General features: G+C 41.2%; 1 protein-coding gene across 3 annotated transcripts in view; it reads right to left on the bottom strand.

The window, feature by feature from the left end:
- CAPZA2 (capping actin protein of muscle Z-line subunit alpha 2) overlaps window positions 1-10,298 on the bottom strand; it is a 107,707-nt gene extending 97,409 nt beyond the window's left edge. For all 3 annotated transcript variants that reach the window (XM_036246682.1, XM_036246683.1, XM_036246685.1), the window contains exon 1: window positions 10,168-10,298. In XM_036246682.1, the coding sequence (XP_036102575.1) occupies window positions 10,168-10,206 (39 nt within the window). In that variant the 5' untranslated portion in view covers window positions 10,207-10,298. The remainder of the gene's footprint in view (window positions 1-10,167) is intronic.
- Window positions 10,299-17,171: the final 6,873 nt, after the last annotated feature.

Below are 17,171 nucleotides of genomic sequence, written 5' to 3'. Positions count from 1 at the left end.
GATTTGGTTATGAGGGATGAGTTGTTTATACTGCAGTCAAGACTGAAAGAACATTTCTGGAAGAGGGAAAACATATGCACTTTTTAGACCCTGGTAATATGGCTTTTCTCTCTCCATTCCCTGCTCCAAATCCTAGTAAAACTGCTCTCTTAATGGCCACCATTTCTAGTCTACCACGTAAATAGTTGGCATTATCTGTTACCAGTTTTTCCATCTGCAAAATGGGGATAACAACAAGGCTACTCTGACAATTGTGATTAATACAGTAAATACTGAATATATGGTAGTAGAGTTTCTCATTCCTTTCCCTGAAATTCAAAGGCTTTTCTCAACTCTATATTCCTTCTTTTTTTAAAAAAAAAAAATGTTTTTTTAAATTAATTTTTAGAGAGAGAGGAAGGGGGGGAGAGAGAGAGAGAGCGAGAAAGAGCAACATCAATGAGAAAGAACATCGATTGGCCACCTCCTGCAAGCCTCCCACTGGGGACTGGGCCCACAACCTGGGCAGGGAATTGAACCGGCAACCTCTTGGTACATGGGTCAATGCTCAACCACTGAACCACACTGGCTGTACCTATGTTCCTTCTTAATCCTCTGTAACACTGGTACTGCTCCTTCTGAAAATTCTCAAGTTCTATGACATGAGCACCCACTCTGTGCTAGGTATTCACTTCAATTTTAAGGGTCATTCTTCACTTTTTTTTTGTGGTACGTGTCCCTAGCAGGAACCGAACCCGGGACTCTCTGGTCCACAGGCCTACGCTCAACCGCTGAGCTAAACTGGCCAGGGCTCATTCCTCACCTTTTTGTTTCTCTTATTCATAAATAAAAGCATACACACAGTATATACTTTCCACCATCTTCTCTTTGCTATGTCTAAATTTGTTCTCCTTCAAAGCTTATCCCATCTCGTAGCTTTAACCTATAAAGAGATTGCCAAATCTATAAAATTTCTGGGCCTGACCGCTTTTCCCAAGCTCCATTTCTATATATCCATATCTGCTAGTATCTCAACAATAGTATAACCTAAATCAAATTCATTACTCCTCCCAGGTGTGCATCCTTTTCCTTGTGTTCTCTAGTTGTGAGTGGTGGTACCACTTTCCAGTCATCTAGATTTTAATGTTAATCATTATCTCTGATTCTTCTCTTTCCCCTACCATTTATTTACTCATCAAATCCTGTTGATTCCAATGCTGAAGTCTGTTAGCAACTGTTTCATTTTCTCTGTCTTGTGTAACTACTTTAAGTTGGGTCCTAACACTTAACCTAGTTGGCCAACTGTTCTCACTAACCCCAATCTGTCTAGACCTGTGGTTTTCAACCAGGGGTGAGTTTATCCCATAAGAGACATTTTTTATCATTATGATGATAGGGGTGTTACTGGCATCATGTGGACCAAGGATGTTATTAAACATCCTAAAATGCACAGGACTGCCCCCAAAACAATGAGTTATCTTGCCCCCAAATGTCGACAGCACTGAGAAGCCCTGCACTGTTTAATAGCATAATTCATCTCTGCATTTCTTAACTGCAAAGTACCTGATACATAACTCATACTTGCTGTTCCTTCCCACTTCTCTGATTTTTCTTCCTATGTTGTACTCTTCACATAACCTTATACCTAACTGATATCTACCATCCTCCCTCCAAGGCAGAAGCAATTTTTCTGCCTTCTGAATTTCCATGAACTTACTATTTTTATCCTGTACAGTATGTATATTTTACACAGTCATTCCTCACCACTTCGCGCTTCGACTTCCGCGGTTTCACTCTATTGCAGTTTTTTTTCAAATACTATATATTACTATATTTGAAAAAACCACGATAGAGTGAAGCCGCGAAAGTCAAAGCGCAAAGTGACGAGAGACGACTGTGTATAAATAATCCTACTTCACGAAAATTCATTTATTGAGGTAGAGTCTGGAACTGATTAACCACAATAAACACGGGCTGACTGTATGTCTAATTCATCTCTGAATCTATAGGCTTGCATTGTGTCTACCAAGTAGGTAACCAAATCATCAACCTTCAGTAAATTAAAAACTTAATCTATGGTGTCATTACTGGTATTCACAAATACTACAGTTCTTTTCTCCTTCTGTGATCCCTCTGAAATTAGGCTTTTAGATGTCACTTGCTTTAGTTAATTGAGCAGAAGTGTAGTGAGGCTAAGTGTGTGTGGGACAGGGGAGGAGAGAGCTTTAAAAAATCAGTGTGCTATTCACTGTATTTCTTTTCCACTGCCCCAGAAACTGGGAAAAAAGGCTAAGTTTAGACTGAAGTTCCCCAACAGCCTGAAAATATGTGACTTCTGCTGCTGACCCACACTAGACATATACAACATGAATGAGGAGATGTTGTATAAAGCCCTCACCACCAACTCCCACATGCTAAGATTAAGATTTTAGGTTGTTGCCCTGGCTGGTTTGGCTCAGCGGTTAGAGCGTCAGCCCATGGACCAGAGATACTCGGGTTCAGTTCCCTCTAAGGGCATGTACCTCAATTGGTTTGTCCCCAGCCCGGTTGGGGTTGTGCGGGCGGCAACCAGTCAATGTGTCACTCTCATATTGATGTTTTTCTCTCTCTCTTCCTCCCTCCCTCCCTCCCACTCTATCTGAAGATAAATGCAAAAATGTCCTCAGGTGAGGACTAAAAATAAAAAAAATTTTTTAAAGATTTTAGGTTGTTTGTTATTGCATTATATCCTTGCTTTCCCTAATTCATAATCAATGTAAGATGCAAAATTTTATGTATTACTAAAAAAGAAAAAGTGCTACCAGTTAAATATCATAAGCTATTGATAGTACAATGCAGCTTGATAACAGAGATCTTAAAAAAATGGAAAATTATGAGCACCAAAATTAACAAAGTATGGTATATTTGGTAAATAAATGAATGTGGAGGTAGTTTTTAAAAATTATTTTCATTTGTTGTCAATAGAAACATTCTGAACAAAAATGTGCAAGACATTCTGAGCCATTAGATCATGTAAATAAATGTAGTGAAAGAATATAAAAATTGTACTAAACTTCAAAATAAAATTTGTGAAATTCTCCTTTTTTTAATCCTCACCCAAGGACCTTTTTCCATTTTTTGTTCAGATAGAGTGGGAAGGAGAGAGAAACATCGACATGAAAGGGACACATCAAGTGGCTGCCCCCCACATGACCCAATCAGGGCCGGGGACAAACTGCAACCAAGGTACGTGCCCTTAGCGGGAACCGAACCCGGGTCTCTCTGGACCGCAGGCCGTTGCTCTAAGGACTCTGAGCCAAATTGGCCAGGGCCCTATTTTCTTTAATATGCATGAATGTCTTAAAATAAACTACTGCTTCAGGCAATTAGGACTGTAGGTCAGAGCACAGAACCATAAGTTTTCCCATCATGTTTTTCAAACTTGAACATTACTTTGTACTCTCTGCTCTAGTGTTCTTTTTTTTTTTTTATCCTCACCCGAGGACATTTTTTTTTTTTTTCCATTTTTTGTTCAGGTAGAGTGGGAGGGAAAGAGAGGAACAGAGAGAGAGAGAGAGAGAGAGAGAAACATCGATGTGAAAGAAACACATCGAGTGGCTGCCACCCGCACAACCGACCAGGGCCGGGGACAAACTGCAACCGAGGTACGTGCCCTTAGCGGGAACCGAACCCGGGTCTCTCCGGACCGCAGGCCGACGCTCTAACCGCTGAGCCAAACCGGCCAGGGCTGCTCTAGTGTTCTTATATGCTGTGTTCTCATGCTAAAATGCAATGTTCTATGTATATAACTACCCTTATTTCATGTAGAAATGGCTTGCAAATGCACTGAAAACATACTACAAATTTGCTTTAATGGGCAGTCTGCAAAACCCCACTGTTATAGCAGGAATTAAGTTTCTACTTGCTGTAGGAATTTTTACATTTTATTAGTGCAATAACAGAATTCATTCACCAACAGAATATAATTAGGAATGAATATTTTCTACACTAATAGCTCCTGGTTGAGTTTAGTTTTTGGTTAATAAGAACACTACTGATTTTACATTAATTATGATGAACTATAAAGGCGGCTTACATTGTTTTTACAAACAAACAAAATTTCTGAAGCCAAATTATGGTTGTGTAGTTAGGGAAAAGTATATAAAATGTTTACAAGGAATACTTAGCATGTGTAAATGATTTGAACCATAACCAGTATCACTACCTGTAACTCAAAAGAGCACTAGGAATTTCATGTGACTATCTGAATCTTTACAATCCACAGCACTTTTTAGAAATAAAAAACTTAGGTACACCAAATTTATCCTCAAAAATCTGCCTTTATATGCTACTTCTACTTTTTACAAAATTTCTTTTTTTTTAAATTTATGAATTCATGATTCCTTTGTTCATTCACTGAACCACTCTTCTTATCCCATGCAGCATAATGACAGACTATTTCTGCACTTAGGAATCCTAATAACATAGAGGAGAAAAGACAGGTAAATAAATAACAATAAATAAATAACTATTATTGAAAACTAATGATGTGTTATAGTAGAGAAATTAAACTTGCCTTGTGATCTGAGCTAAATCTTGAGGGGGCAGACCAGGGAGTGGTACTAACAGTCAAAGTGGTTAAGTCATGAGCAAAGAAAAATAACTATAATTAACTGTGTGTTTACTACATGCCAGGTACCATTTATATTTATAGCAACTTAATGAAGAAGGTACTTTCTATTATATCCCCACAGTTCAGAGGAAACTGAGACTGAGAGATTAAATAATTTACCCAAGGTGCTAGACATGGACTAGCATGCAGAACTCTTTGAATTCACAACATAATTAAATAGCAGTATACATAATAGTATATATTGGAAATGTCAGAACTAATTAGGATACAATGGACTACAAGACTATGAATACCATTTTCAGGACTTGGGCTTCCTTGTAAAAGCAATGGAGGATCCAGCAACTAAAAGTTTGGGAGTAGAAAAATGACATACTAAGCCCGGCTGGTGTGGGTCAGTGGATTGAGCATTGTTTTCCCATGGACTGAGAGGTCCTGGTTTCAATTCCCAGTCAGGGCACATGCCCAGGTTTCGGGCTGGATCCCCAAAGGGGCGTGCAGGAGGCAGCCAATTGATGTTTCTCTCTCACATTGATGTTTCCATCTCTCTCTCTCCCTCCCTTTCTTTCTAAAAAAACAAACAAAAAAAATCAATAAAAATATATTAAGAAAAAGAAAAATGACTTATTAAAACATGGCTTAGATACAGGAAATTAGAAGAATTAGTTTAGAAAGTTTATAATAAATGCCTAACAGTATTAAAAATAGCAGAAGGAAAAGACTCAATATTAGCCATTCTTCTAATGCTACTTTTCCTCCCTTGACTTTATTTCTTCCTCAACAGAACAAGTATACAGTCAACCTGCATTCTGTTTGTATGGTATTTAATAACATAAATAACAACAGTTAATGTAATCGTCTGGTCATCTAAAAGACAATAAATCAAATATTAATATAAATAAACTGACTTTTCAAGCAAGAAATAAATTATATGACATTTTGATGAGGGGCATGACAAAAATTTAGAAACTGGTTGTAAGGTACAGAGTACAAAGAAAAACAGTTAAAATAAAGTTAAAGTTAAAAATCTGGATGACTGGAATAATGGGAATAGAGAAATAAAGAAAAAAATTAGGAGATAGATGTCTGCCCCTCTTTGTATAGAAGGAAAAGTGAGGGGAATTTACAAATTTACTTTTAGACAGGTTCCATTTAAACATATCTCATTAACTGTCTCCTGTGAACAAGACCAGCAGATTAAAATGTGTGACCAGTGCTCAGGAGAGAAGTTAGGGCGGAGTTATGTACTTGAGACACATCAATGAAAGATACAAAAGTTGATGCTAGATAAACCAAAGAACTTATATGTATATATGCATAACCAACAGACACAGACTATAGTTTGGTGAAGGGGTAGGGAGCAGGGAGGAGGGGATCAACAGGGGGAAAAAAAGGAGGGACATCTGTAATACTTACAACAATAAAGATTTTTTTTAAAGTTGAAGTAATGGGAGTAGATCAATCACTGTAATCACTGGGGGAAGGTGGGAGGGTTTACAGAAAGAAAAGAAAAAAATACCCCTTTCAACCAGTAACTATCTTTCTTCTGAAGCTTGGGATGACTTCTTGGATTTCCTCACTTGGAGAGGGATTTGGGAATGGTTCTTCTCACTTGAGCCACAATTTCATATAATTTCAAATTTGTAAATATGCTTAACTGTACAATACACCTGACCCAGGAATGGAAAACATAACTCCTTCTGGCTTTAAGTGTCTCTATGCAAAAAAGTCTGTGGGACACACTACTACAAATGAACAACTTTAAAGAACATTATTGTGCTTCTTCAAATAACTTATTTCTTATTAACCCAGTGGCCAAAGGTAAAATATGCTTATTCAATTTCATAGAGGTATCCTCAAAAAACAATTTTACATGATTTAAAAAAGCAAAGATTTAATTCTAGATTAATTTATAAAATGCTTCCTACCATAGAGCACATGTGAAACTATACGAGTAATATAAAACTTTTAACTGTGTTAATAAGCTTTGTTCTAAAATGATTAAAACACAAATTTAGAATCCAACACTATTTAAAGTTTAGTATTTGCAATTTTTATTAAAAACAAAACAATCTATTGTTTGTCCTTTTTCAAAATAAACTAGCAACAAATTAAAAACAAGGAGATAAACCCAGAAAAGGGTCCTATCATCAACTAAGGGAGCATATGTCACAAGAGCATCACCTCTGGATTCAGACAAACTCAGAATTAAACATCACCTTCACCACTTCCTTCTTAGGTGTCCTTGGTTGAATTGCTTAAAGTTTTGAAATCTTATTTTAGTAATCTGTGAAATGGTAATAATAAAATACCTCAAACTTACAATATGTTCAGATAAATGAACATATTATCTGAGCCAGGCATATACAAAGTACAGTACTACATAAGTCTTAATAGCTTCCCTTCCTTAGATCTGCAGTCAATAATGGAAATTCCAAGAGTTTACAAAGTATTAAAAGCATATTTTTGAAAATTACAAAAAGGTGGCAGAAAAAGTAACATGATTTAAATATTAGTTTTAAAAATGTCACCTTTAGCCCTGGTCGGTTTGGCTCAGCGGTTAGAGTGTCGGCCTGTGGACCAGAGTCCCGGGTTCAGTTCCCGCTAGGCCCTAGTGGCTAGGGGCACGTACCAAAAAAAGAAAAAGAAAAAAAAAAAAAATGTCACCTTTAAATTCTATTTCTAATTTCATACCAAACATCCTCCTCCAAAAAGATTAAAATAACATTTAGATAATTAAAGTGACAAGAGTGTAAGAACTGCACTTAACCAGTTACTTGAATTTAATTCAAAAGCCTGGTATTTTTCTTAAATTACTAAATAAAGCAATGAAATCTACATATAAAATATCTACAGAATAAGCCCTGGCTGGTGTGGTTCATTTGGTTGAGTGCCATCCCTGTGCACCAAAAGGTCACTGGTTCTATTCAAGGTCAGGGCACATGCCTAAGCTTTGAGTTCAATCCCTGGCCCTGGGCAGGGTGTGTGCAGGTGGCAACCAATCGATGTTTCCTCTCACACATATCTCTCTCCCTTCAAAATCAATAAAAACATATTAAAATATATTATATATATCCACACACATATATATCCAGAGTAGTCGTACAAAACTAGAAATAAAAATAAAAACACTTAAGTCTTTCATATTAGAATTTTCATTCATTTACTCTTTTTTTTTATTTTGTTAAGATAGAGGGAGAGGGAGAGAGAGAGAGAGAAACATTGACGTGAAAGCGACACATCGAGTGGTTGCCACCCACTCGACCCAACCAGGGCTGGGGACAAACTGCAACCAAGGTACGTGCCCTTAGCGGGAACCGAACCCGGGTCTCTCCGGACCACAGTCCGACGCTCTAACCGCTGAGCCAAACCGGCCAGGGCTATTCATTTACTCTTAAAACATTGTGTTCAGCAAGCTTGGAGAGTAAGACACACGCCACCTCCTTTATGGAAGTGCCCTAAGAGTACCTGATTATAAGGAATCTGGTCATCCAATTTTGAAAAAGCTTCCCTATTTGAGGCTTTTCCAACACATGTCAGGTCTATATTAACTACCACACTGAGTACTTTCCTCAGCTAGATTTCTTGCAACTTTAACTACTAATCAGCACTTAAGAAACGTAGAATAAAAACATGATAGTCCAACCCTGACAGGTTTGGCTCAGCAGTTAGAGCGTGGGCCCTGGGACCAATGAGTCTCCAGTTAGATTCCGGTCAAGGGGGCATGTACCTTGGTAGCACTTCGTCCCTGGGGCGGGGCGGGGCAGGGGGGTGCGGGGGGGTGTCATGCAGGAGGCAACTGGTCAATGTGTCTTTCTCACATCAATGTTTCTGTATCTCTACAAAGATCAATAAAAACATATTTTTAAAAAACGATAATCTCTAACAAACTTTAGCACTACTTAATTTTAAATGTGTGCGTGTGTATGAGCACACATTTTCAGTTACCAGTTTATAGTTAGTTACCAATATTACACGTATGAAAACCGAACAGCAACTGTGTATAAAGGGATCTATCTACCTACCAGGTCTCTGGGTTATGGAGAATCTTGTTGCTGTCCCCATTTTATTGTTTACCACTTTCACCAAAAAAGCACCGAGAAAAAAAGATTTCCAAAATTGAAGATGAGGCTGATCTGCACACTGACATGAGGAAGGAGATGGAACATTATATTTTGGTACAAGAACACAGAATATACAAACTGGCCAGTTTGGCTCAGCAGTTAGAGTGTCAGCTATTGACCAGAGTCCCAGATTTGGTTCCGCTAAGGGCAGGTACCTCGGTTGCAGTTTGTCCCCGGCCCCAGTTGGGGTTGTGTGGGTGGCAAACAGTTCATGTGTCTCACATGATGTTTCTCTCTCTCTCTCTCTCTCCCTCCCACTCTATATGGAGATAAATGAAAAAAGTGTCCTCCGGTGAGGATTAAAAACAAAAACACCTCTAGTGGAGAGTTTCAACTGAAAGTATCCTCAGGCTTATGTTAGGACTTGTTAAGGCACCATACTGAGTTTCCTAATGCCTACATGGCTGTACTGCTTTGGAAGTAAAAAAAATACAGACCTAAATTAAGAGTGGACACTTTGAAAACTGAACACATCCTGTACATATGTTATGTCAGTCACTTCTGAGTCAGAGAAACAGCAAAGCAAGGTCCTTTCCAGGAAACAACTCAAACTTAGTAGGGTTCCCAGACACTGGGGAATGGGGCTTCACAGTAGCCAAAGGGGGAATAAGAGTAGTTCAATTATCAGATTTCTTATTTTAAATGCCTGAGAACTTAAGTCGTTCATCTGGTTCCAATGCTGTCATAGCATTAAGATACAGTAAAAGGAGTTGCACAATCTCCCCTCTTAGAAAAAATTCCTGGCAGGACTATGGGCACCACCAAATCAGGCCCCAGGAGGGCTGCTGCCTACCTGTGCAGAAAACAGTTTTTTGTCAGGAACTCCCGCTGAACACGGGAGGCACAAAGCCTACAGCTAAAGATGAAAAAAGCAGGCAGGGAGGAGAGCGGGGAGAAGGATGAGGGGGAAGGGAGAGAGGGGGAAGAGACAGAGACTTCCAAGGGGAAAGGAAAAAAAAACGTAGAGTACCAGGAAAGGAAGCATTTTGTTTCTGGGAGGTGGGATTAGAAGGGAGAAGTAAAGGTCTGCTTCCTCAACGATTTTTCCCCTTAACCCTCACCCGGCTACTCTATGGGCAGGCCGTCCGCTGGGCACTGGCCTTGCGCCGCCCGCAGGCCAGGTCCCAGACTCCACTGCAGTCCCCACCCGACCGCGGCTGGCGGCTCAGGGGAAGGGAGAGGGGCCCCGGCGCCCCCTCCCGCCGCAGAGCTCTGCCTATTTTCAGAGCACACGCCCTACAAGGAGCTGAGCGCACAAGCCAGGCAAAGACCTGCCCCAGCGCGAGGCCTCCGGTGACTGACAGGGGCAGGCACTTGGGCGCAGAAAGGAGAGGGAAAAGAAGAGCAGCCGAGCGCACAGACCAATGCCCTTCCCCGGCGGCGAGACTGCGGCTGATACGCTGGAGCTCTGCTGGCTCCCAGTCCGATAGACTTCACCACCCCCACAGCTCTTACCTTCTCCTCATCAGACAACTGTTCTTCCAGATCCGCCATTTTCCTTCTGGATACAAACCGAGGCGGCAGCTGCCACCTGACTTCCCCCTCCCTGTGCAGTTGTCCGCGCCGCGCGCCCCCGCCTTGGGAGGGGCCAGCAGAGAGGCCGCGGCGCACGCATCCCGGGAGCCCCGCCTCTCTACTTCCCCACCCCCGCCCCCGGCCTGCGGGGCAGAGCGCGGCTGTGCGCGTGCGCGTGGCCTCTGCTGCAGGTTTGTCCGCTTTCCGAGTATGGGTTTCTTTCCGCGCGGTTGACCGTATGGCCCCAGTCTGCGACATTAGGTCATGAACTGCCAACTAGAATGTGGAAAAGTGTACGAATAGAAACTTTTTAAACATTGTTTTTTAAAAAGTTACTAGAAAAATATTCTGCTTTCGTTAAAATACGCACAGTCATTAAAGAAATATTCTTTATTTTATTTTCATCACCATTTATCTTTCCTATCATTAAAGAACTATTTTATTGGTCCTTATTGTGTGGTGATAATGTGTTAGTCTCTGAGCATATACAATGTTCAGCAAAAAAACAGAAACCTGTTTTTAAACATACATTGAACAGTTGGAGAAAGCACTGTACTATTACAGGGAAATACAAAGTTATGTTAGACACGGATCCTATTCGTCTAAATATTGTTGCCAGATTAAATATAAAAAGCCTAGTAAAATTTGAATTTCAGATAAGCAATGAATATATATTTTAAGTATAATGATGTCCCACAAAGCGTTTGAGATATATTTATACAAAAATATTATCTATTGTTTCCTAATTTTATTGGACATCTATTTTTACTTGCTAAATCTGGCAACCCTATTTCTGAAGCTTCAAGTTTAGCAAGAGAGCTATGATGTAGTCAAAACTATACGTATGACTTGGCTAGGAATCTTGCTAATTCAGTAGGTCTAGAGAATCATATAACAAACTCCCAGGTAATGCCAATGCTATTGAGTATCGCACTATGAGTAGCAGGAACTTAGAGATTAAACAGGAGTTAAGACTAATCATTATGTTGTACACTAAAATTAATACAATGTTATACATTGATGAAGACATATATTTAAAAAGACGTTATTTAATAGAAAATTGACAACTTTTAAATAGTGATATGTCATCATCAGAAATATATCTACAAAATGAATCTGACAGCTGCATGTAAATGACACATGTGAGGGTACCATAGAGAGTTCAAATAACTTTATATACATTATTATTAAATAACATGCTAGATGTTCACAGTGTGCAAAAAATTGTTTCTTGTAGATGCAAAATAACAGAAAACATGTTTTAAAGAGCTTATAGTCCATTTGAGGAGAGAACAGGAAGGGAAAACTTGCTGATACATGCAGAAAAAAGCAGGGGTCCTTTTTGTTTTATCCCACATAAAATCAGCATCTATTTTATTTTCAAGCAACAATAAACACCAAACTTCCAGTGTGACTAGGTCCTCTGAGAAGTCTTTTTACACAAGACTGGGTATTGGAAGGAAGCTGTTTCTGGGAAGGTTTCAGAAGCCTCAAAGGTAAACAGTTTTGAATTTGACATCCTTAAAACCAAGAAATAGTATATTTTGCTTTCCAAATAAAGGAGAGTATTTTACCTTAGCCTTCAATCCATGAAGTAGCTACTGTAGAAGAATTCATGCTGATTTTGCACAATTGTAGTCACATAAGATTCACTTTAAGTGAGAGGAGGGCCTAACTACAAAGTGAAAAGGTTAGTAAGATTTTATTTATTTTTTTTAAATTTTATTTATTTATTTATTTTTGTTACAGATGTTTCTCCTTTTTCTCCCATTGACACCCTCCTCCCCACCCCATCCCCAGCTTTGCTGTGTGTGTCCATTGGTTATGCATACATGCATATAAGTTCTGTGGTTTATCTCTTCCCCTCCACCTCCTATTCTGAGGATTGTCAGTCTATACCCTACTTCCATGTCTCTGGGACTACCCTGTTTCTCAGACTGTTATGTTCATTATATTTCACAAATAAGTGAGATCAGGTGGTATTTGTCTTTCTTTGCTTGGCTTGTTTCACTTAGGATAATACTTTCCAGGTCCCTCTATGTTGTCTCAAAGGATAAGAGATCTTTCTTCTTACTGCTGCATAGTACTCCATTGTGTATATGTACCACTGCTTTTTTATCCATTTGTCTACTGATGGACACTTGGGCTGTTTCCAGATCTTAGCTATTGTAAATAGTGATGCTATGAACATGGGGTACATATATTCTTTCTGATTGGTGCTTCAGGTTTCTTAGGGTATATTCCTAGAAGTGGGATCACTGGGTCAAATGGCAATTTAATTTTTAATTTTTTGAGATAACACCATATTGTTTACCATAGTGGCTGCACCAGTCTGCATTCCCACCAGCAGTGTACTAGAGTCTCCTTTCTCCACATCCTCGCCAACACTTGCTGTTTGATGCAAGGTTAGTAACGTTTTAAGGGGTAAAGGTAAAAGCTTGGAAAAGGCAGAAACTGTGAAAAGTGCTTTGCTTAAAAGACCTTTGCTCAGCCTTCTGTTGAGTGAGGATTATTGGATTATCTGCAAGACAATGAATCACCCAGCAGATGCAGGGTGAGATACCAGACCAGTCCAACTACAAAGTAGACAATGGGCCAGGGAGAGTATGTCAGCAGGAACTGCCCAAAGCTAAAAATAGAGTATATAACCTACACCCCAACTGTTATTTGAGGCTGACCCCTTTTCAACTCAGCTCGCCTGCACCCAGGTGCTTGCAATAAAGCTGTTTTGCTTTACATTGGCCTTGCGTTGTGGTCTCCCACCAGCTCTGAACTTTTATTTGGTACTGAAACTCGGAGGTCTGTGAGGATCCCACATAGGGTGCAACCGTGGGCCCCTGGAGTCTTCTGGGCCTCCTTCAGGCTGGGATCTATCACAGCCTCAGCCACATACTGGACCTCCAACCTTTCCTGCCAATTGAACATCAACACTTGACACTAATTCGCTGGTGAGTGTTTTTTGCCTACCAGTCTGATTCTCCTGCTGTCATGTTATCCCCAACCTGGGGCATAAGAGAGCCAGGTCTCTTAGTCACATCTGTGTGATCATCCCTCAAAATCCAGCACTGGTCAGGACACCAGATTCCCTCAGGAACCAGGTTCCCTCTGTTCACCATGTATCTAGGGATGTCTGATATAGGTAGTTGTACATCTCTCTACTCTAGTGCAGAAGGGGGAATGCCTTCTTCTTCCACTAGTATATCCAGCAGATTGCTAGGCCATGACATCTTACACCATGACATGAGAAATGCTCAATTGTCCATCCCTCGTGCAACACCCCTAGGATGTCTCCTAAAAACATCTACGGACCCTAGAGCTCATTCAGGACTTATGTCCCAAGCAACTCATTTTTTACTGCAACACTGCGTGGCCTCAGTACAAATTAGACAATGGGTCACATTAGCCTAAGAACGGCACTGTCGACATTCTCACCTCCACCTAAACAATTTTTGTCAAAGGCTAGGAAAATAGTCTGATGTTCCTTACATCCAGGTCTTTTGCACTCAGATCACACCCCTCCTTACGTGATTCTTGCTCTCTCTCACAAATCTTTGTACTCCCCTCTAATCCTCCCAAACCTCCCTCTGAAAATGGCACGCTAACTTCTCCTGTTTCCTCCTTTGACCCAGCCGAACTCGCTCCACCTCCTTCTTCCTTAGCCCCTCTGGCAGGGCCTCCTCCTTCAGCCCCTTCTGTGGGTCCCCTACCCTACCCTGAACCTTCTACTCCAGCTCCGACTTCTCTACCACTGAAAATGACTCCCTCTCACACGCGATCGGGAAACATCTTTGGTCCCTATCCATCCCCTACCTCGGCCCCCATTTTAGAATGTCCCCTGAGGGAAGCAGTGGGAGCTTAAGGGATTGTCAGAGTTAATGTCCCCTTCTCTCTGTCAGATTTGTCCCAAATAAATAAAAGACCAGGGTCCTTTACTGAGGATCCCACCAATTATACTCAGGAATTTGGGTATCTTACCCAGTTCTATGATCTAACTTGGAATGATATTCATGTCATTCTCTCTTTCACTCTTGATCCGGAAGATAAAAATTGAGTCTGGGTTCATGCCCAGGGCCATGCTGATAATCTGAGGCGACAGGCCCTCACTAACCCGTTAGGGGATGAGGCAGTCCCTAGACAGGACCCCAGGTGGCATTATCAGGACAATGGGGTGGGTAGGAAAGCCAGGGACCATATGGTAACACGTCTCATTGAGGGACTTTAAAAAGCCTCACGAAAGACCATTAACTATGAAAAACCATCTGAACTAATCCAGGCAAGGAGTGAAAACCCTGCAACCTTTCTATCCTGCCTTACACAGGCTATGAGAAGATACACTAACTTAGAGCCTACTAGCCCAGAAGGGACTGTCATTTTAAACCTAGATATATCTCTCAGTCAGCCCCAGACATTAGGAGAAAGTTACAAAATCTGGAAGATGACCCTCAAACCCCTCAATGGAAACTTCTAAATCTAATCTTTAATGTTTTTAATAATCATGATGAAGAGGCTAAACAGCAAATAGCAGAATTTCAAATGGTTGCCTCTGCCATCAGAGGCCCTACTAATCAAAGGGGTCAGCAAACTCTCTTCAGGGGACAGAAGAAGGGCACCCACCAGAATCAGCAGAGTGGACCCCCGGGTCTCTGCTTTAAATACTATCAGACTGACCATTGGGTGAGGCAACGCCCCAATCCTTGACCACCGCTTAAGCCATGTGCTCAATGTGGAGGACCCCACTGGAAGTCAGCCTATGGACCTTCTACTCCAGCTCCGACTTCACAGAGTTGGCACCTCATCCATCCTCAGGCTAACAGAATGGAGAATCTTAGCCTTGATCTGATTGGCCTGGTGGCTGAAGACTGAAGGTGCCCAGGAACAGACGCCCCAACTGTTATCTCAAACTCCAAACCTCAAGTAACTCTGATGGTAGCAGGTAGGCCAACTTCATTTTTAATTGATACTGGGGCAACCTACTCTGCCCTCCCCAAGTTCAGGGGACCTCTTAGACACTCTGGGGTTTTAGTTGTGGGAATTGATGGCCAAATATCGCAACCCAGGGCAACCCAGACACTCACTTGTTCTTTAGGCCCTTATATCTTTCTCTACTTTTTAGTGTTACCACCAGCCTGCCCCACTCCCTCGTTAGGGTGGGGCATTCTATCTAAACTCTATTTTAGCCTTTACTCTTACCCTCCGCACCAACCCCTCTCATTCTTTACTTTGTCTCCTTCAAGGATCTGCTGCTTCTCCTAACATAAACCACCTCTGCCCCTGAGCCTCTCTGTCCTTGTGAGGGGGTGGGGTGGGGTCCACTGTCCTTTAGGACCCTGGGTGAAATACCACTACTCTTATTTTTTTCACTGATGGGGGAGGCGAGCTCTGAGGGGTTCTTGCTTCTGTTGCCAAGCTGCACTGGCTGGATGTGACCTGCTTTGGGGACAGTGCTAGGTGGGGAGTTTGACTGGGAGGGTACACATGTCAATCGGTAACACAGGTATCCTAAGGCAACTCAGGGAGGAGCAGAAGGGCAAAAGCTTCTTTGATCTTAATTCTCAGTACGAATACAGACCATGAAAGCGGGCACCACATATAATATCTCTCACTATAACCTTGGCAGGGGTACCTGTAATCTAACTATTCATGATGTGTCTAACCCTGCAATGGGAGTTTATATGTGCAAGCTCAGAGAGCCTTGATGCAATACCAAGAAAATCATATCAGGGAAATCATTTGCTATCCAGGGTGTAGTACTGCTGGTGGCACTAGCCCTCTCCTCCCTCCATCATGGTTTAATCATTCGAGCCTTACTGTGGGTCTGTCAAACACCTCCCTAGGCTCAAATATGAGTGGACTACTTTGCTTACCCAAGGGGATGCTGTTTTTAGGCGCACTGAACATTTCTGCCCCCCGGAAAGGAATTGCTATTTAGTGCCTAAACCCAGGAAAACAGGGTGGCTTATGGGCAATAGGATATGTCACCCCAGCCAATGCCTTAATCCATTCCTTCATCCCTATTTCAACCTCATCAAGCCCTAAGCCTGGAAACCATTATAGGGCAAAAAGCGAAGTCAGACTTCTTATAGCAGGAGTCATAGCTGCAATTACCACTGGGGGCCTTGTGGGAGGAATTACTTATAATACCATAACAGCAAAAAATGTAACCACCACCATGGCAAATATAGGTAGAGATACAGGTGAAAATTTCAAACTTTTTTCAAAATCCCTTGACTTTCTTGCCTACATGGTAATAGATAACTGCATTACACTAGACTATTTACTGGTCAAAAAAGAAGGTCTATGTATAATAGCAAATACATCTTGTTGCTTCTATGTTAACTCAACTGGCCAGATTGAGGTGAGGACACAATGAATTCTAGATAATGCCCATGGCTAAAATAATTCAGTCAGGATCACCTAGCCTAATCTATCTGGATAAGTATAGAGGCAGCCTTGCCTAAACTAACCTGGCTACTCCTCTTTATAGGGCCCCTAGTATTAACCTTCTTATAATTGCTTTTCAGACTCTGCCTCTTGTGCCTAATTACTAGGTTTGTACAAAATCAACTGCAAAATTTTGGTCAACCAGATAGTTGGACAATTTGTTCTAGCACAGGTAAAAGTACCCTAGCCCCATTCCCCAAGAAGTTATCTAACAAATTTTTTAGGAGTCTACGATGACCCCACACCTATATGAAGTAGACAAAGAGAAACTTCACCCCCTTTTTCCTTTTTATTATCATTATAAAATGGGACTTTAAAAGGTAAAGGTAAAAGCTTGCAAAAGGCAGAAACTGAGCCCAGCTGGTGTGGCTCAGTGGTTGAATGTTGACACATTCACCAAGAGGTCGCCGGTTTGATTCCTGGTCAGGGCACATGCCTAGGTTGTGGGCCCAGTCCCCAAAAAGGGGAATGCAGGAGGTGGCTGATCGATGTTCTCTCTCATT

This window comes from Molossus molossus, unplaced genomic scaffold (genome assembly GCF_014108415.1).
Source record: "Molossus molossus isolate mMolMol1 unplaced genomic scaffold, mMolMol1.p scaffold_m16_p_7, whole genome shotgun sequence".
In the NCBI taxonomy this organism is placed as follows: Eukaryota; Metazoa; Chordata; class Mammalia; order Chiroptera; family Molossidae; genus Molossus; species Molossus molossus.
The sequence above is the reverse complement of the archived record's forward strand: the minus strand, read 5'-3'. Positions and strand labels throughout refer to the sequence as shown.